The following is a 19,609-nucleotide window of genomic DNA, read 5'->3' as shown; positions in this document are numbered from 1 at the left end:
TTTTATATGGTTGTCCTATTTTGCAAGGCAAGAGGAACGACATAATAAATGAATACTTAAAGAACATTAAAAATGTTGGAGGTGGTCTGTCTCTAATGAGCTATGTCCCAAATTAATACTTGTTGGTGACAATAGATAAACTCCTTGTCATCTCAGAATAACCAAACAAAATGATACACATACACATTAACATTCAATTATATATATTGAATAAATCCGACTGGATCTCTTAAGTACAATCAGAATAATTTTAAGACAAGGTCAAACCAAAATAAAAGTCATCCCTCCGCCTATTTATACCCATCACATAATTATGATACTGATGAATAGGTTTTACAGTTTACAATCCACTTCATTCCAATTCTTGTCTGGTACTTTGGCATATAAATGGAAAGCCCCATTATCTGTAAGATAACAAGTATTAACTATAGAAGTAAAGGTGGCAACAACATGGGAAATCCAGGATTAGGAGATGCATGAAAAAGATTAAATACTACACACCTTTTTGGTTCATTTAGTAAGGAACGTGTTAAGTTAAAAGTTACGTCTCATTTTCAGGAGTTTGGTTTGTTGTTTTATTATTGTGCTTCCTCCTTGTTTGCAAAAAACACTTTGTAAAGTCTTCACAAAGTCTGTATGGCTATGTTATTACATTTTCAAATTTGTCTTGTGTGGCCCTCTACAGTTCGCTCCACACTGCAGAAGCAGCAGTCTCTCCCAGTTCGTCCCATCATCCCACTAGTGGCTCGCATCTCAGACCAGAACGCGTCAGGGGCACCACCCATGACGGTACGGGAGAAGAGCCGGCTGGACAAATTCAAGCAGCTACTGGCTAGTCCCAACACTGACCTAGGTAGGAGAGCAACACACTTTGATAGTGTAGATACTTGGTTATTATTGGTTACAGCCTGTTGAATATGCTGTCTGTCTCTATATTTGTTTGTGTGTTGCTCGGTGCTGTTACAGAGGAGCTCCGGAAGCACAGCTGGTCGGGTATGCCAAGAGAAGTTCGACCAATCACATGGAGGCTTCTCTCTGTAAGTCTCATGACTGTCAGTTTTGCAATATCACATGTTCTGCTCTGTATCTTGGCTTTCTGCACAGTGTTTGGTCTCAAGGCCTGTAACAGAGTCCAAGCTACATTTTTTTAGTTTCTGTGTAGCCAGTTGCATTCCTTTTTTTAGAAAATGCTTACACAGTCTTGAAAGCCTTATACTTACAGGCAACCTTATCTTCTCTCTTTTCTCTTATCTCAGATGGCTTGCCTGTTCTGTTCCTCTGAAACTGTTGATGTAATCAAAAAAAAAAAGCTTCTCCTCACTGGTACTTCTGTATTTTCTCTCCTTTCCTCGCTCTCTGACAGGGCTACCTGCCGGCCAACAAGGAGCGCAGAGAGTTGGTGCTTAACAGGAAGCGAGAAGAATACTTTGGCTTCATAGAGCAGTATTACCACTCCAGAACAGACGAACACTATAAAGACACATATAGACAGGTAATACTACAGTTCAAGTTAACGAACACAGATAAGCCTTAAGACTGCTACTACACGACGTTAGGATAATAAAGGAAACATATTATCTCTAATCTTTGTTCCTGTTAGATCCACATCGACATTCCAAGGACCAACCCTCTGATCCCCTTGTTCCAGCAGCCCGTCGTACAAGAGGTAAAATCTGAACTACTAAAGAGCTTTGAATTCCATTCAAATTCAAACCATTCAAATACCTCAGTACTTCATCCCAAGTGCATGTGGGTGATTTAAATTTTTGTGTACTTCTTAATCTTGTATGGGTTCTGTGTCATTTACCACTGTTGCCTTTAAACCTGTGTTGCATTTTTGTGTTGAGTTTGTTTTGGTTCATCTGTCAAATTAAAAGTGAAGCTGTATCATAAAGCTAGATTAGCGGGTTAGCCAAGTTAGTTACATTTTTGAGTGGCCTTTTACTGTGGCCAGCCTAAGGCACACCTTTGCAATCCCCATGCTGTCTGATCAGCATCTTGATATGCCACACCTGTGAAGTGGATGGATTATCTCGACACAGGAGAAGTTCTCACTGACACAGATTCTGACAGATTTGTGAACAATATTTGAGAGAAATAGGCCTTTTGTGTTTATAGAGAAAGTCTTAGATCTTTGAGGTCAGCTCACGATGACTGAGGGCAAAAATAAAAGTTTGGCATTTATAATTTTGTTGAGTGTAATTAAGAACTTTTTTTACACATGCCCATAGCTCGATTGGATCATCCCTGCCATTGTTAAGTGAGCAAGTTGATTACCATCTTATCTAGGATCACCGATGTCAGGCTCAGTGAAGCCTGAGGAGAGCCAGACTAATTAAGCTTGTACTGTGATACAGACCCCAGGACTCACTGAAAAAAGCTTCAACTCATGTTGAATAAAGACAAATGAGTTCAGAGACACACCCTTGTTTGGATTAAGTACACTTAGATGTTTTCTAGTGTGACCCTGTAAGTGATACTGTGTTGTAACTGTGGCAGCCGCTGAGGAAGAACTTGCATCAGATTACTACACTACAGAGGAAGTGCTGTAAAAAGGAAGCTCACTGTGCATGGCTTGTTCCTCGAATGTGGTGATTTTATGTGGGTTTTCAAAACACCAAAGATTTGTGGCCAGATTTACCAGAAACCAGTCATCAGGTTTAACCACAGCCTAATTAGAGCAGGGCGACAATTCTTTGTTAATATTCAACATTATCCTTCTGTGAGTCAGTGACTTGTCTTTGTAATGATATCTTATTATGACATTACAAATTCTGAATTTATATAACACGTGAAGAGTTTTTTTCTGGTGTGACCCAGCTTAACACAGGTTATTGCATTGAATATCAGTTTTATTTCATATTTAATTCATATTGATATGAAGGACGATACATTGATTTCCACCATATTTCCCACTATGCCCTGACTTAAGAATAATTTATACCATATGTTATTCTCCTCCAGCTAATGCATGCAGCCTGGGTTATTACAGTATTTTACAGTTGCTTTGGCTCAAAATAATGCCATTGAACAGTAAATAAGTCTCTTCAAAACTGAATTCGTGATGGCCTAGTAGTATTATCTTTGAAGATTTGGCAATATTGTTCTTTTTCCATTCATGTCAATAAAGCAAATTGAAATTGAAATGAGAAAGGAAATGTGCAATTTATGCAGATGTCAGTATTTGAAGTGATGCAGCATAAGCATGACTTATCTGTAAATATGGAAGTGTAGAGTCGGACTGTACACTACATTAAATCCTCCATTCAGACATGACAAAATGATGAGTGACTGTTCTACACGTCTGTTTATGTTTCCAACACGCACAACTTAATATACACATTGAAACTTCTAATATGACCTGTCTTTATTCTGAGGAATGAGCGTGTGATTTAGTGTCAAGGAAAAACCAAATTAAAACAATCCTAAAATACTGTAACTCAATAATAATAATAACAAATCTATTATAGACTGTCACTCATTTTGTTGTTGTCTTTCTTTCCTCAGGTGTTTGAGCGCATTCTCTTTATCTGGGCCATCCGTCACCCAGCCAGCGGTTACGTCCAGGGAATCAACGATCTGGTCACACCCTTCTTTGTCGTCTTCCTGTCTGAGTTTGTCAGTAAGTTACCAGTGGGGAAGAATGTGTTATATTCACGCTGGACCAAAATGACTGATGTCATCCATTGTTTCTGCTTTGCCTGGTGATGTCCTCTTTTATGTAACTGTATTTTACAACGTTGTTACTAGGGCTGTCCTTGAATCAGGATTTTCAAAGCTGTCCTACACTAAACTCCTATACCATCCCGCATTAGTCCTGTGTTTCACCTGTAAGACTCATGTTTCATGCCTCTGTTCATCATCTGCGATGTAAAAACATCAGATTTCCACGCAGTGAGTGAATGTAAGAGTGAGCATCCTGGTCATGGTTCAAATTATAAAATCCTAGTGCACCATTGAGCGTCTCTCTCTGACAGTACTGTCAGGTTGGAGGTTGTACCAGTGGTTGCCATATCCATTACCCTTCTCTATTTTCATCATGGTTAGTTTATTAGATCATGTTGAGACACGGCTCAGTTTGTAAAGTTTACAGCCTGTCATGCTGTTGCTCCTGCATTTCTCTGTATACAATAATTCAGCTAGAAAAAGTGCGATTTCACTGAATAAATGTGTGTCAACTCTGGGCAGTCGTCGTTGCAACCTCACCCAAGGCCAACATTTCTTCAAACCAGCCTCAGTAGAGAGCAGGATTCAGAAGTCTATCTATGAGTATTAGGCCATTTCTGTTTCAATCACTATTATTTTTTGTTCCAGCGGAGGATGTGGAGAACTTTGACGTGGCAGCGCTGCCTCTGGACACCCAGAGAAACATCGAGGCTGACAGCTTCTGGTGCATGAGCAAGCTGCTGGATGGAATACAGGTCTGGTCTCACACGCACATCTCAATAAACACTTATTTACTGTTAATCCGCTAGTTTACTCAAACTGGAATCCTTTCAGGACAACTACACCTTTGCTCAGCCTGGAATCCAGAACAAAGTGAAAGCTTTAGAGGAGCTGGTCAGCAGGATAGATGGTAAGTGGATGATGAGGAGTGTCATGTGTCACATTAGGTTTCAGGTTGCTTTATTTTGGGTGTGTTTACTATGAGCTCACACACATGATGGAAGGCTGCACAGCTGCTTCCAGATACAGATATTCACAGGAAACTCAAATTTTAGCATGTGTGTTTGTTTGTGTCTGCAGAGGACATTCACAATCATTTCAAAAAGTATGAGGTGGAGTATCTGCAGTTTGCTTTCCGGTGGATGAACAATCTGCTGATGAGGGAGCTGCCGCTTCGTTGCACTATCCGTCTCTGGGACACCTACCAGGTAGAGCAGAGTGTACACCATCATCAAACCTTCACAATAGAAAGTAACACGGCACAAACTGCGGCCTGAAGAATTCACACTGCTGCAGATATGGTCCATTATACAGTTTGTCAACTTGACTGGGTTCATGAGTTCTTCTCCCTGTGGATTGCCTTTGCTTGTAACATTTGGACTAACGGTCAAAGCTTTGTTGTAAACAGCTGTTCTGTTTTCCACAGGCTGAAGCAGAGGGTTTCTCCCACTTCCATCTGTACGTCTGTGCTGCTTTCCTCATCGAGTGGCGCAGAGAAATCCTCTCCATGGTTGACTTTCAGGTATTAATGTCATCCACACTTAACGGAGAAAGTAACCACTAAATACTGATTGCAGTACCAACAGATGGCAGCAAGACTACGTGCAACAGAATATGTAAATAATAGAACGGAAATATTTTACTTTGAAAACAACAAGCTGTAGGCTTAGTTGCTGTTGCACATACAGTATACTCTAAGACAGGACTGATGGTACTTTATATCTCATGGTAACTTTACTGTATGTTGATAACATCTATTGTATCTTAGATGTATTTATGTCTTCTATTTATTTATTTGTTTTATGATGTGACTACTGTTTGAAAACCAATCTCTGGGACAATAAAGGCAATCAAAATCAATCAATTAGTAATTGTTAGCTTGCTAAGATGGTGAACATTATTATAGCCTTTCTTTGCGACATACTAACTCAACCCACATACTGTATAGTATATTTGTGAAATGCAATATGTGCTGTTTTATTAACCTCTGCCTTCCAAAACAATGTCTCAAATGAATTTCTGTTGCTTCACAGGGCCTTCTTATGCTACTGCAAAACCTTCCTACAATCCATTGGGGTAACGAGGAAGTGGGTCTCCTCCTGGCTGAAGCTTATAGACTCAAGTACATGTTCGCAGACGCACCCAGCCACTACAAGAGATAGGCCTGAAGCTGCATCCCAGCAAACACAGTACTTTAATTTGAAATCAAACTAGACTGTGACTAGATGGACCCACTGTATCTGACGTTCTCCTGACATCAAGCGTTGTCTTTGAGGTAAACTGGAAGAGACTGACGTGTTCAAGTGAAGCTCCAGGACACGCGTTATCTCAGCCACGAAACTTATCCTGTGAAAATGAAGTCCAGTGAATGTCACGCTGGAGTTGGGTTTATGGTGCACCCATAGAGCTCAGTGAATATGAGACTATTTGCAGCCATCATGCTGCGCTGTATCAATGGACTGTTACAGTATAAATACTCACAGCTCTGTCATCTTGGTTTACTCATACAGTTTTTGGCCATGCAGCATTGATTGTCTCTCGAGTGATATGTACACGCTGTAATATAAAGGGATGATGGCTGTTTGTGGGATCAGTACTATATATATGTTTTTTTGTTTTTTTTTTAAACTCATTTCCAGCCAGCTGCCCACCCCCTCTCACTCCAGTCAGTTGGTTTCCAGTACTGATAATTTGGGTTGAATTTCAGTATGTCCTAAGAGTAGCAAATAGTCAGGACTGTGTTTCACTTTCAAAGTGGAGAAACTGATTTGGCATCAGTTTGCCTTCTTGGTCATTATGAGCTGAAGAGGAATATTTTAAATCACAATGAGGCTCCTGGGTTTAGCTCGTATATGTCATCAGTGGTAAAATTTTAATTTAAGTGCCTCTGAATAAACCAGTTTTTGGTTAATGTAGCCTTTAAATTCCCCGTTCATATGTAAGCTGAAAGGAGTCTAATTTCATTTTGTAACTGGCAAAGATTAATTTAAATTTTATTATATTTTAGACAGTTGGAATAGAGTTTTAATTAAAGATGATGGCACATATTCACACTCTTACAACTGGCATAAATGATATCTATGTTTTGTCCTGAGACTTAATTTAACCAAACTTGATTCTTTATGCAGAACGAGTCTTTAAAGTCTTATAAACAATCTCTATAATCTATGAAGTATCTAATTAGATACCACTGTTAAAACCTGCGTATGCATAACAAGTAGTTAAAAACTTCCTCAGTTTAGAATAATTTTAATAATCGTTTAAGGGGTTGGAGATATTTTTAAATAGAGGAAAAGCCTCTGCTGATGCTAGTCGGTACTGAAGGACATTAGTCACACCATCCTATCTGACAGTCTTGTGGACACGGTGCAGCTCAGACAACATGACGATGCCTTTGTTATAAGCATTTGTAATGTCTTTTAAAGTATAACATGGATAAATTCCTCATCATTAACACTCGTATTTTATATTTGCTTAAAGGTTCAGGTGAGGTTGACATTTCCCAGTGAGTGACACGATCCATGAATATGTGCGTCACCACTCATCTACCTTCATTACCAGTGATAATTATAACACAGTATATGTTTTGAAAGATACGACAATCATTAGCCTTTGGTACTTTGATTGCCCTAGAATTGTTTTTAAGGTTTTTGCTTTGGTCATTTGCCTCACATTTGAAAACGTAACCATCCTGAAGCAAGTGCTTTGTGAGGCTGTGAAAATTGAACGGAGAAACATCTGGCGTGATTAAGAATGAATTAATTCAGGAATTATTCAGTCCTTCTGAAGTGTGGCAGTTCAACCATAGCTTGAAGTCTAAGTTTCTTTATGGCATTATATTCAGTGAAGTGCTTCTGAAGATACTGTGGTACTTAAATTTGTGAAATAGATCATTTTTTTTGTTTTTGGAAAAGTCTAACACTGTGTCATTTGCCTATTTATGGTTCATTCATTGTCAGTTAAGCCACCTATAATCTTGGGTTCTTTGTTTTCTGAAACATGTTGAATGTTCTTTTGTGAGTGCTTACAGTATACCTTTAGCCTTAAAGTAGGTTTTCTTCATTCAGGTGCGCCAACTGATTGTGTCACAACCATAATGGTATAGTTCACTCCATGCTGTTTTTATCTTAAGGTCACATATGTAACCCTAAAAGGCTGATAAATTGAAAATGTGTTGACTTGTTTCAGAAGTATTTATGCTGTTTCAACAATAATATGCCAAATCTTTATTGGGGTAATCTGTTTTAGAGTGCTTCTGTAGTCAGTGCTGGCTTCAGCCTAAAAAATAAGAATTATTAAATTATTACAGTACCTGCTGTATATTAACTTTTTGTTTATATTAAACGATTGTTATTCTACATTTTGGCTTTTGTGTGTTGATCATATATTAAAGCTGGGTTACGGGAAACACAAACTAATGGCATCTATTTGGAAACTGTGGTTGTGGTCAAATAGTCTTTTTTGCTTAGAAAGGTTCCTAACTGCTAAGGAAAGGTGCGTCAATGCTTCCTTTCTTTTCTCCTTTAGCATAGGTTACACTGGACCATCCTTTACGAAAGAAGGAGAGAATGCTGTCCCACAATTCCACGTACTGTAAATGTAAAAACAACAGAGCACCTGTTTTATGCTTGTGACAAAACCTATGGAAATCGTTGTATGATTAGCTGAGCTCCGAAACCATAAATATTTCTTCTCCGTCAAATCCATACAGTTAAAAGGAGTCTTGGAAAAACAAGCATATTTAATTTCTAGTTAACAATATCATCATAACATACTAAATCTTGTGGAATGCACTAAAAAATTAATTCTCTATTTAACAAATTTATAAAAAAAAGTCAAAGGTCATGCCAGGAAACTTAAATGTCTGAATATAATTTAGCCACATTCTTAATTCCTTATTTTTATTTAATAACTATTTTAACTTTTTTCCCTTATTTCAATGTTTCATTCTTATTTGTTTTGTTTTTATTTTTAACAGCCATCAATTTTGTTACTTCCCAGAGTAAATGATGGTTAAATGGACCCTGTGTATACACTTTACAAGCATCCTTTCCTTGACTCTGTGCTGGACAGAAAACCTTACTTTTTTGTCACTGCACTAATCTTCCTTGAGTTGTAGATAAAGTTTTTTTAAGCCTGGAGCAGTTGAATTCTCTGAGCACTGCGGTTGTCCCGATAAATTCACCTTCACATCTTTCCTTGACCTTGTGATGTTCTCCATGAGCTCAAGGAAACATGAACGGAAAAGAAAAAACCAACATAACATAAAACATTCCATTTTAACCTCTGATTGGGGTCCAATTAAATGACAAATCTGACTTGAGTGCACAAAGTAATATGTGCACTCAAGTCATTATCTCTAAATGTCATTGTATCTAAATAAAGAGACTGCTCTTTCAAGAAAACAGTGAAATGTGGGGTGTTTTTTAAGAATGTACATTTGTGAAAAAATATTTCGTTAAATTATCAGGTTGTATAAAAAATTCCAACTTTCTGTCCTCCATTATAAGACCCAATGTAACATACATGTCAACACAGGTACGGTCAAATTAGGCTACTGTCATATCCAATTGTAAAAATCCTCCCAAAATAATTTAGATACATTGCAATAGAACATTAGATGTGCAATTGTTTAGTCTATTACAGGTGAGGAAAAACTTATTTACCTTGTTACCTTTGTTTGAGAAGATCTTAACTTGTTGTTACGGTTCTTGTCTGAAAAGGGACATGCTTCAGTGGACACTGTGAAAACCTAGGTACCATCAATGTGTACAATAAGGCTCCCCATGTCACTTGATTACGGGCTTTGGGTCAAGGAAAAGTGGTTAGGAATAGAAAAGGTTTTATTTACCTTTCGACCACAGCCTGCGGCTCAAGGGCCGTTTTGGAAAGTGGTCACGTGATTTGGAGGAAGCTCGCAGCTCGGAGGAGAAACTTACCCCCATAAAACTTCAGCTTCACTCCTGCAGGAATGTCACCGTGGTTTGTATTAACGAAACCAGACGTTTACAAGACTCAGAGTGTGAATTAAAGCAGCTGACGACACCCGCGTCGCACCGCGTTTCTCTCAGAGTCACGGTAAGCTGTTGTGGTGAACGGAAAATGAGCATTTATAGCATGTTAGCGGAATTAGCTAACGTTAGCAAACACGAAGCTATCCTGTGGTCACGCACTAGAAACCGTGCTGCTGTGGTAGCATTGACTTCTCACTAAATAGACATCTTGCTGTTCAGTTTATAATTCATACAAAGCTTTTGTGTCGCTGTAAAATCAAACCTAGCTACCAATTATCGATAACGTTAGCAAAAAGAGAGTAACAAGCTAACAAGAAGGCACACTTCCCCTTTTTCCCTGTCACATCATGACCAGCTGTTTACTGCACTTCACTCCCAGCAGCTTGGTTCCCTTTAGCTTAAACATCAATTTAACTAAACGCTGCTTTTTTTGTGTGTCTTGTATTGGTGTGGTTTTCAAGCTAACGTCTCAAACATCTTCTGTCTCAGTCAGTAAGGCAGGAGAGAAGCTTGGTGAAAGAGGATGGATGGAGTCAGCTGGAGCACCACAAGGGCCCAGGAGTCATTCAGCCGCTCCCAGACCGCAGCAGACACACTGTCCAGGCTCGCCAGCTTCATTGCACGGACTGAGACAAAACAGCACACACGAAACCAAAGGCAGCAATCCCACCTTTCCATGTATGTTTGTCAAGAATGTGGTAAGGGCTTTCCTTTTGCAACAGATCTGTTGCACCACCAGGAACTAAAACACACATTACCCAAGCCTCACCGTTGTCCCTCCTGCGGGCTGGAGTTCTCCCTGAGGTCATCCTTACAGCTTCATGAGTGTGATCATGATTCCTCCCAGTGTGAGCTCTGTCATGGAGAGTCACGGCTTGGTTCTCCGTGCCCTGCATGTACGACCTCAGATCCTGGCAAGTCACCTCACCTCCTGGACAGTAGCCCTTATGCATGTGCCCCATGTGGGAGAGGCTTCAGCCAGAAGCAGGCTCTGCTGCACCATCAGCAGGCTGGTTGTAGTGAGCCACCATCCCCATCAGATGTAGTTGATGCCAGTAGCCTTCCAGATGATTCTCCGCCAGTTTCTGAGGGAGACTCCACTCGCTCCGATTCTTCAGACACCCCAGGGCCCAGCAGCAGAGCTTTCAATGTCTGCCAGTTCTGTTCGAGGACCTTCCGCACCGAGGTTGGACTGCAACGCCATGTACAGACCAACCATGCAGAGGAGCAGGCTCCACAGGGGCAAAAGACCAAAGGAGAAGGTGCTAGTGGAGAATTAAGGAAAGGAGGGATTAGCAACGTGAATGGAGAACCAATTAAAAGTCCAAAATCCAAACAGAAGCATCTAAGTTGTCGCTCTTGTGACATGGTTTTCAGGAGCACCTCTAAGCTGTACCTGCACAGAAAAGAGAAGCACAGCAGAGAGAAAAATGTTGGGAGGGAAACCAGGCCAGTCGTTATTAAGCGCAGGAGAGGAGGCGTGTATCCATGTCAGGTCTGCGGAAAAGTCTTCGTCCATCATTTGTCACTTAGGGCACATTTCAGACAGCACACAGCCTCAAGTTTCACCACAATCAAAGACAAAGGCCAGTCTGTGGGATGTACCACCAAAGACTCCAGCTTATCGGAAAATAGACCAAATAAAGTAAAGACCAGCATAGGAGGTGACAAGACTGTTAAGGCTGGTCGAGGGAGGCCCAGGAAGGTGGCCAGATTAGCTAACAAGGTTACTGATCCTGAAAGATGCAGAGATGTGCCTGAAGTGGAGGAGATGGAGGAGAGAGAGTTCCCGTGCCCCTCCTGTGCTGAGGTTTTTTCGCTGCAGTCGCAGCTAAGGGAGCACGTGGAGCTCCACCAGTCGTCCGTGAAGAGGAGACAGTGCTGCGTGTGCACAAACGAGATGGACACCTGTAAATGGCCCGGCTCGAAGCGGCAGAGGCTGTACCACTGTGTGCCCTGCCAGCAGGGCTTCTCGGCACTGGACTCTTTCCTAGAACACTGTCAGGAGCACCTGCGAGTCAGGGTGGAGGAGGACAGCGTCACAGAGGGCTACACACACCAGGCCAGCAAAGCCTGAGATTCAGTTTGAATGTCATCAGCGACTGCCTTGTTGCCTTGAGGCGTTGGAGAGCGGAGAGTAATGACATCTTTAATAAATTCTTGTTGATTAATCAGGTCATTGATTGAGCATTTTTATACCTACGCTGTTGCTTTAATGGTATCCATAGCAACATATGAACGGTTAAAGGACCATACTGGAGTTTTTGCATTTTCTGTTCAGCCCTTTTACTATAAATCCAATATACGTTACTGCCAGCCTTTTTCCAAAGTGTGACACAGTTCTTTTCAGATTCTCACCTTTTTGTTCATTTTTAGGCAGCGACTTGTTCCTTTAAATCAGTTCCATCACAGTGGCCATTTAGCTGGTTAACCTTTTAAGGTCATCACTTGCAAGTTAATACATTTGAACATTTTTGTGTTCATGTGCTTATGAGATGTTCCACCTTCTCAGATTTGAGTCACTTACAGAGCAGCATTTCAAAAAGGATCATGTTTATGTTGAAAATAGAAGATATATTGGAGTATCCCACAAGTATTTATGTGCAGCAACCAGTAAAGAACACTCATCAAGTTATTCATTATTTCACCTTTATTACAACATAAAGAAATTGCAACTTTGACTTAAAGCTGGAGTGTGGGATTTTTACATTTACAAGAACAGCTACCAAATTCGAGCCCTCTCCAAACAAGTTCACATAATGCGGATTAATCTAATGACCGCCCGGTAAATATCTCTAAACTGTGTTAGTGGCCACGCTCCCTCGTTTGCCAGAGTAGCGACAGCCACAGCTCAGTATGGCAGATCCTGTACATCATAAGCATGTTTCCACAGTATTTTACTGTATTTACTCTCAAGGGGGGAGACAAACGTTCCACACTGCAGGTTTAACATAAGTCTGTTGAAAGTTTAACGAAATAGATTGAAACTTGTGGCAGTTGAAAACCAAAACATGCAAAAACAGCAGTATGCTTCCTTTAACAGAGTTTGGCATATCATTTCACTATCATTAACACGCCACTACAAAACAAGGCCTCGTTACCTAAAAAGATCTTAAAGCTAAGAAGATCTTAGCCCAGGTACCGACAATAGGATCAAGATCATCTTACCTGAAGGAGGCCATCTGCACAACCACCACCGTTCTGCCAGAGATATCTTGTTCGCTAGAGTCTGTTTTACAGCAGACACCTGTAGAGCTTTAGTTAACTACTGTCAGATGTGTCAGATGCTGCATTTTAGTTCTTTTTCTTATAATTTTGGCAGGAACTCTGGTGCCATGGTAGTCCCATGGTATGAGTGAAATCACTTGTTTTGAGCGCTTTTATGTGTTTGGAGGTTCTGACATAAGTAGTACTTATTAATCCATAGATTGAACAAACCCAATGGCTGTCATGGATAGTAATACCCAATACAATGCCCTTCATTATGTCTCTTTAGCTGGCAGGTACTCGGGTGATATTACATTGCTATGCAAACAGACTGATGCTCCCCTCAGTATGGCTGTGATGCTTGATAAGTGCGCTTTGGTGAATCGACTAGGATCAACATGAGTATTTTTTTTATGTGTTTTTTTCTAAAGGATTTTCAGCTACTGTTTTCAAAGTGCTACTGTGAAAATGTAGGAAATGATTAAATAGGTTTTGAAGCTTCCACTTTTCCGAGATCTTTTGTAAATCAGTTTGTGGCTCTTTATAGATAACATAATTAAAACTTAATACAAAGAGATATTTTGGTCTGTGTTCTTTATACTGATATTGTGAAGACAGTAACTGGTAAACTGGGTAAGGTTCTGAGCACTTCACATGAAATTGCTTTCTCTGCAACGAAGGGCTGGGTAATAAAACTAATTATTGCAATATAATTTTCCTCAACAATAGAACAAATGTTTAATATGTCATCGATAAATATTTAATTTAATTCAGTTTAATCACAAACAAATTAGCACTTAGATTTTCTATCAAGATATGTTTTGTTGTTTATCATAATTGTTTTTAATGTTCTACCTCAGATTTGTGAAGTAATCCACTGTTTGGCATCAAGTGTTTGTCATGTTCGGCCCATAAAGAGTAGTTTAATCACACAATTAACCTTGTTTCTTCACTTTTCACTCAGAAGCAAATATCAGCCTTTAAACTTGAAAGAAATAATGATTTGCCATTTATCAATCGAAGAGCATGACCCGTTTTTATCATGCTAATATTTTTGCCCAGCCCTACTGCAACAAACACCATCTGCACAGTTCATTACACTGTTTGTTGATTTGATTACATGTTTAAAACAACTGGCATAAGCTACAGCAGAATGACAATGATGATTGTCTAGTGGATAGCAGCCCTTTTAGCAAAGATGTTTCCCTCCATATTAAAAAATAAAATGTTTTGCTGTTAAGTATAATGGAACAAAACGTAGTCCCACTCGTTGTTGCAGAAATGTTTGTTTTCTCATGAACAACATATATATATATATATATATATATATATATATATATATATATATATATATATATATAAAACCGCCTGTTGCTCCTCCTGGCCGCGTGGCGGCGCTGTGCGGGACGTAGCAGATTAAAGAGCGTGATGAACGTTCACTGGTGAACTTCCGGTCTCTCGGCGCACGTTTTCCTTCCGCGGTTTGAAACGAAAATCATACGAGCGGCTCTGTCGGCGTTTACAGAATAAAGACAACATGAGCAAAGCACATCCACCCGAGCTCAAGAAGTAAGTTGCTGTAAGAGCGTGTTTGAATAAAGTCGTCTTCGCTTTGTTTTCTAAATGACCGAACTCTTACTGCTTCATTGTTTGTAACGCGAACAAGCTAACATTAGCTAGCCTGGCTGACTGGTTTATGTATGATGTGCTCTGTAACTTAAGCTAATGTTATTTTTCTTTCTTCAGGTTTATGGACAAGAAGCTTTCGTGTGAGTAAATCTAAAAGCTGAGTAAAGCACAAATGAACTGGTTGTTTCAGATGTGTCAGTGTGACTTCTGGGGTGTTGACACTAACCTTAACTAACATACGTAATTTACATCTCCGTTAAATGTTATCTTAGTTAAACATGGTGATATCCTAATATATCCTCCTGTTGTGTAATACACACTGAAATCACGTTTACAACAAAGTTAAATTAGCCACATCCTCTCAAACCAGTTATCTTAACCAGGATCGTTGGTTTGAGAATCAGAATCGGAAATACTTTATTATCCCCAGTACAGTTGCTCACATTGCAAACTAAGGTATAAGGAAGATAAATAATAATAATAGAAAGTTGGTAAGTAGAATATAACGCAGTATACGATCTTAAAATATCAAAATAAGAGCGTGGCAAAATTTTATAGAATGTGACAGAATTGTAATGATAAAAAGTAGTAATAATAACTGCAGTAGAGAGAATAGAGAATATTGCTCATTAAGTCTTGAAAGTTTACAGTGCAGATACTATTATGTGAAGCCATAGTCAAAAACATGTTGGGTTTCTTCAGTCAGTGTGTTGACCAGACACTGACGTAAGATCTGGAGTTGGTCCCCGGGTGCTGCACAGTAGCTGCCCACTGCTCCCTTGAAGGATGGGTTAAATGCAGAGGATGAATATCGCAACATACATGTGTATGTTGACAAATAAAAAGTACACTTGTAAAGAAGTGTAGCGGCTACACATTTTAATCCCAACCAGTGATCCTGGCTAAGCCTCAAGTTAGGATTTTACTTCCTGGTTGTAGGGAAGGATGAAAAATATGGTAGAAGCAAATGTAACCATTATCCCCCAGTCTTAGACATGCTACCCTGGTCAAGATTATAACAACAGTATTAAGTGCTCCATTTATTGGTGTCAGGGCTACATGCTGTCATTGCTTAATGGTTCCCAGTCAAAGTTGAGTTAAAACTAACAAAGGAAAAATAAATTGCTCTTACGCTGTTTGTTAAACAACTGTACTGTATATTATGTGTGTAGTGGCACGTGATGAAGGAAACCTCTGTGGCTGGCTGCAGTGTGATGCTCTCACCGTAAAGATGGACACAGACAAAAAAAACTGCTTGTACACATTGGAAAAGAAGTCCCCACCACAAAGATGTTGCTTAGTGACCTTACTTAGAAAGAATAAGATATACTCTTGTGGACAAACTTCCTCATTTTGACATGATTTGGACATCTCTCACTCTTTATCTTGAACATGTGACCCAAGAGTAATATTTCCCCTCTGACATCATCTGAGTAGTGGGATAGGGTGGTATCGACCTGTTCTTCTTGTGTGGCATTTATTACATTTTTCCTGTATTTATTTTTATTCTAATTGGCCATTTTTTTTTTTCTTATTTAATATTCGTTAATGTCGCAACCTTATTTATACAAGTTCATTACAATTAAAGAAGAAAAAAGATCACTTTATGTTGTGACCATTTACTGCATGTCGATATGGCTGTGTAAACAGATCTGTACTGTTGTATTTGTATAAATGCCATTTGCTCAAATAAAAACGTACATGAAAGAGAAGATGGACACAGAAATTGGTGTTTCCAATTCATAGAAAAATAATAGATACTCACTGTAACCTACAGTCAGGATAGGAAACAGTCAAACGCTAATCGATGGTTAGAAATCCCAACTAACATAAAGCAAAAACAGCCCAAGAGGCAATCCTTTGACAGTGAAGTGTATTTTTGCAACAAGATTAATCTGATTTCTTTTGTCCTTTAGTGAAGTTGAATGGAGGCAGACATGTGCAGGGCATCCTGCGGGGGTTTGACCCCTTTATGAACATGGTGCTGGATGACTCTCTGGAGATGGGCCCGGGAGGACAACAGAATGCCATTGGCATGGTGGTCAGTACATTGACTGACTTAACTTATTATTTTTCTTATTGTCAGCAAATCCCATGAAAAGAACAGGGCTGTGTCTATTTATTCTTTATTTGGGTGCTCTATGTTGTAATTCACACAATGGGGGGGGGTACACACACTACTTTATGCTTCTATGCCCTATACTATCCCATGGGGGGTGTATATTTTACATGGGTCAGCTCTTAGCAAAGAGATGCAGTTTACCATTTTTAGAAAACGTTACATAAATTTGTAACATTTGTTGGGGACTATTTTCTGCGGCAGATGAATCCACATGTGGAGCTCTGAGTATTTGTGGCAGCCGGATGGTGCATGTGGGACTGAGTCAGAATAAACTACAGTGTGGGTTCATAGTAATGAAGGAACATGTCACCCAGTGCACCAGAGTCTCATTGATGTGTTTTAATAGTTTTTGATCAACAGTGGAGCCTTTATGTCTCAGAGGAAGACAAGATATCAAGCTGTGATCCAGGCTACACTTTAAAAGATACTAAGGATCTACTCGTTAGTCTGGGTCTTTTCCTTGGATTTGTTGACATTTAGAAGAATATAGGATATATTATAGCAGCATTAAGAACCACTTTTCTACACAGATAGCTCTCGTGTTAGTTCTGACAGCTCTCATTGTTTCATTTCTGGAAATGTGCCATTTTCACAGCAGACCTTTTTAAGTTTGTCAAAGCAGGAAACACAGATATACTTGCACTACATCTACACAGAAGGTGTAGTGAAAGCAGCATGATAGCAGGGCAGCAGCTTCACTCCTTGATCTGTTTACACACAATATGTTCCGGCACAGTATTGTGTAGGTCACCCAGCTTTTGGCTGCACTCAGAGGTTAGCAGCACTGTACCTATGGCACGTAAAACAGAAGTAGCGCCAGCCTCGCAGTTTTATTTGCCATTCTTATCTCAATTTCACACTGAAACCTTTTAATAAGTCTGCTTTAAAAATGCAGTGTGTTAACTCTGTGGTCTCATTTCTCACAGGTCATCAGGGGAAACAGCATCATAATGTTGGAGGCCTTGGAGAGAGTATAAGAGGAGAGGCAGCTGAATCACCCACGCCCTTTTTACCATCTATCCATTTTAGTTACTACTTAGTTTGAACGAGGCGAAGCATATGTGTTTCTTTGAATTGTAACATGTCGTCTTATGTCTTCATTTAACTTCCCTTGATCGGGATGTTTTCTTTGGACAATTTTGGAATGTGTGATCTTGTGAATAAATCTGTTTTTCTTTTGTATTTGTGTTTGTGCATTAAGTTTAGCATATACAGTGTATTACTACCATATCACAGGTTACTGACAAATGTTACTGCAGCCTCTGGCTTTGTTTGGTAACAACAGTATGAACCTAAATATGAGAATGTGGTCGAACATTTGATTGGTTGAGTGGTTTGTTTTGCAATTTATAAACTCATGAAGGTAAATTCTCATGGAGCTCCACTCAACCAAAGTATTTTTATTTTATAGGTAACTATTGACCGGGTGATGACCTTTTATATCAGAAAGGTCAACATTGTGACATAATGTCCTAGAAAACCCGTTTTGGCTGTTCAACACCCTAACTCAGGAACAGAAGGGAACATTGTGACCATGTTTCACACTGAATAAGTGATGCTTCTGCCTCAAAGGTCATTGTATCACCAAAAAGACTGCTGACTTGACAGCTGTTCAAGAGCTAAAGAGGCTGGCTGTTCACAGAGCTCTGTTTCCAGGCACATTAATAGAGAGGCGAAGGGAAGGAAAAGATGTGGTAGAAAAAAGTGGACAAGCAATAGGGATAACCGCACTCTGGAGAGGATTGTGAAACAAAACCCATTCAAAAATGTGGGGGAGATTCACAAAGAGTGGACTGCAGCTGGAGTCAGTGCTTCAAGAACCACCACGCACAGACGTATGCACGACATGGGTTTCAGCTGTCGCATTCCTTGTGTCAAGCCACTCTTGAACAAGACACAGCGTCAGAAGCGTCTCGCCTGGGCTAAAGACAAAAAGGACTGGACTGCTGCTGAGTGGTCCAAAGTTCTGTTCTCTGATGAAAGTAAATTTTGCATTTCCTTTGGAAATCAAGGTCCCAGAGTCTGGAGGAAGAGAGAAGAGGCACAGAATCCACGTTGCTTGAAGTCCAGTGTAAAGTTTCCACAGTCAGTGATGGTTTGGGGTGCCATGTCATCTGCTGGTGTAGGTCCACTGTGTTTTCTAAGGTCCAAGGTCAACGCAGCCGTCTACCAGGAAGTTTTAGAGCACTTCATGCTTCCTGCTGCTGACCAACTTTATGGAGATGCAGATTTCATTTTCCAACAGGATTTGGCACCTGCATGCAGTGCCAAAGCTACCAGTACCTGGTTTAAGGACCATGGTATCCCTGTTCTTAATTGGCCAGCAAACTCGCCTGACCTTAACCCTATAGAAAATCTATGGGGTATTGTGAAGAGGAAGATGCGATACGCCAGACCCAACAATGCAGAAGAGCTGAAGGCCACTATCAGAGCAACCTGGGCTCTCATAACACCTGAGCAGTGCCACAGACTGATCGACTCCATGCCACGCCGCATTGCTGCAATAATTCAGGCAACAGGAGCCCCAACTAAGTATTGAGTGCTGTTCATGCTCATACTTTTCATGTTCATACTTTTCAGTTGGCCAACATTTCTAAAAATCCTTTTTTTTGTATTGGTCTTAATATTCTAATTTTCGAAGATACTGAATTTGGGATTTTCATTAGTTGTCAGTTTTAATCATCACAATTAAGTGAAATAAACATTTGAAATATCAGTCTGTGTGTAATGAATGAATAGAATATCCAAGTTTCACTTTTTGAATGGAATTACTGAAATAAATCAACTTTTTGATGATAATTATATGACCAGCATCTGTATATTTAAATGTTAACCAGAATAAATAAAGAGGAAAAGGCGTAACAAAAATAAAACAATAACCTCCTTGCACTTTCCAAGATCGTCCCTTTTCCATGGTCACCACAAAAATCAACACATTCCAGTCGTGCAATAATGAAGGGCGATCAGTCTC

The 19,609-nt window shown here is 39.8% G+C and overlaps 3 protein-coding genes across 4 annotated transcripts in view; all 3 read left to right on the top strand.

The window, feature by feature from the left end:
* The window catches only part of tbc1d22b (TBC1 domain family, member 22B), a 14,658-nt gene extending 6,578 nt beyond the window's left edge, over nucleotides 1–8,080 (top strand). Inside the window, exons 4-13 of the mRNA XM_046056609.1 lie at nucleotides 686–853; nucleotides 967–1,037; nucleotides 1,364–1,492; nucleotides 1,601–1,666; nucleotides 3,508–3,622; nucleotides 4,315–4,421; nucleotides 4,501–4,576; nucleotides 4,747–4,874; nucleotides 5,093–5,188; nucleotides 5,700–8,080. Coding sequence (XP_045912565.1) covers nucleotides 686–853; nucleotides 967–1,037; nucleotides 1,364–1,492; nucleotides 1,601–1,666; nucleotides 3,508–3,622; nucleotides 4,315–4,421; nucleotides 4,501–4,576; nucleotides 4,747–4,874; nucleotides 5,093–5,188; nucleotides 5,700–5,828 — 1,085 coding nt within the window. The 3' untranslated portion in view covers nucleotides 5,829–8,080. The remainder of the gene's footprint in view (nucleotides 1–685; nucleotides 854–966; nucleotides 1,038–1,363; nucleotides 1,493–1,600; nucleotides 1,667–3,507; nucleotides 3,623–4,314; nucleotides 4,422–4,500; nucleotides 4,577–4,746; nucleotides 4,875–5,092; nucleotides 5,189–5,699) is intronic.
* Nucleotides 8,081–9,534: 1,454 nt separating this feature from the next.
* si:ch211-148l7.4 (uncharacterized protein LOC563603 homolog) lies at nucleotides 9,535–13,464 on the top strand. 2 transcript variants are annotated; one of them, XM_046057269.1, is made up of 2 exons: nucleotides 9,535–9,744; nucleotides 10,174–13,464. In XM_046057269.1, the coding sequence occupies exon 2, from the start codon at nucleotides 10,204–10,206 to the stop codon at nucleotides 11,755–11,757; it is 1,554 nt and encodes a 517-aa protein (XP_045913225.1). In that variant the 5' UTR covers nucleotides 9,535–9,744; nucleotides 10,174–10,203; the 3' UTR covers nucleotides 11,758–13,464. The 2 variants fall into 2 exon arrangements, with proteins under 2 accessions (XP_045913225.1, XP_045913224.1); XM_046057268.1 differs by having other exon boundaries at nucleotides 9,536–9,744; nucleotides 10,170–13,464.
* An 851-nt stretch (nucleotides 13,465–14,315) lies between these two features.
* Nucleotides 14,316–17,818, top strand: snrpg (small nuclear ribonucleoprotein polypeptide G). Its single transcript, XM_046057635.1, has 4 exons — nucleotides 14,316–14,456; nucleotides 14,634–14,656; nucleotides 16,433–16,557; nucleotides 17,565–17,818. Exons 1-4 carry the CDS (start codon nucleotides 14,425–14,427, stop codon nucleotides 17,613–17,615), a joined length of 231 nt encoding a protein of 76 aa, XP_045913591.1. The 5' UTR covers nucleotides 14,316–14,424; the 3' UTR covers nucleotides 17,616–17,818.
* The last annotated feature ends 1,791 nt before the right edge of the window (nucleotides 17,819–19,609 follow it).

This window comes from Micropterus dolomieu, linkage group LG08 (genome assembly GCF_021292245.1).
Source record: "Micropterus dolomieu isolate WLL.071019.BEF.003 ecotype Adirondacks linkage group LG08, ASM2129224v1, whole genome shotgun sequence".
NCBI lineage: Eukaryota > Metazoa > Chordata > Actinopteri > Centrarchiformes > Centrarchidae > Micropterus > Micropterus dolomieu.
This window is presented reverse-complemented; position numbering and strand designations above follow the sequence as displayed.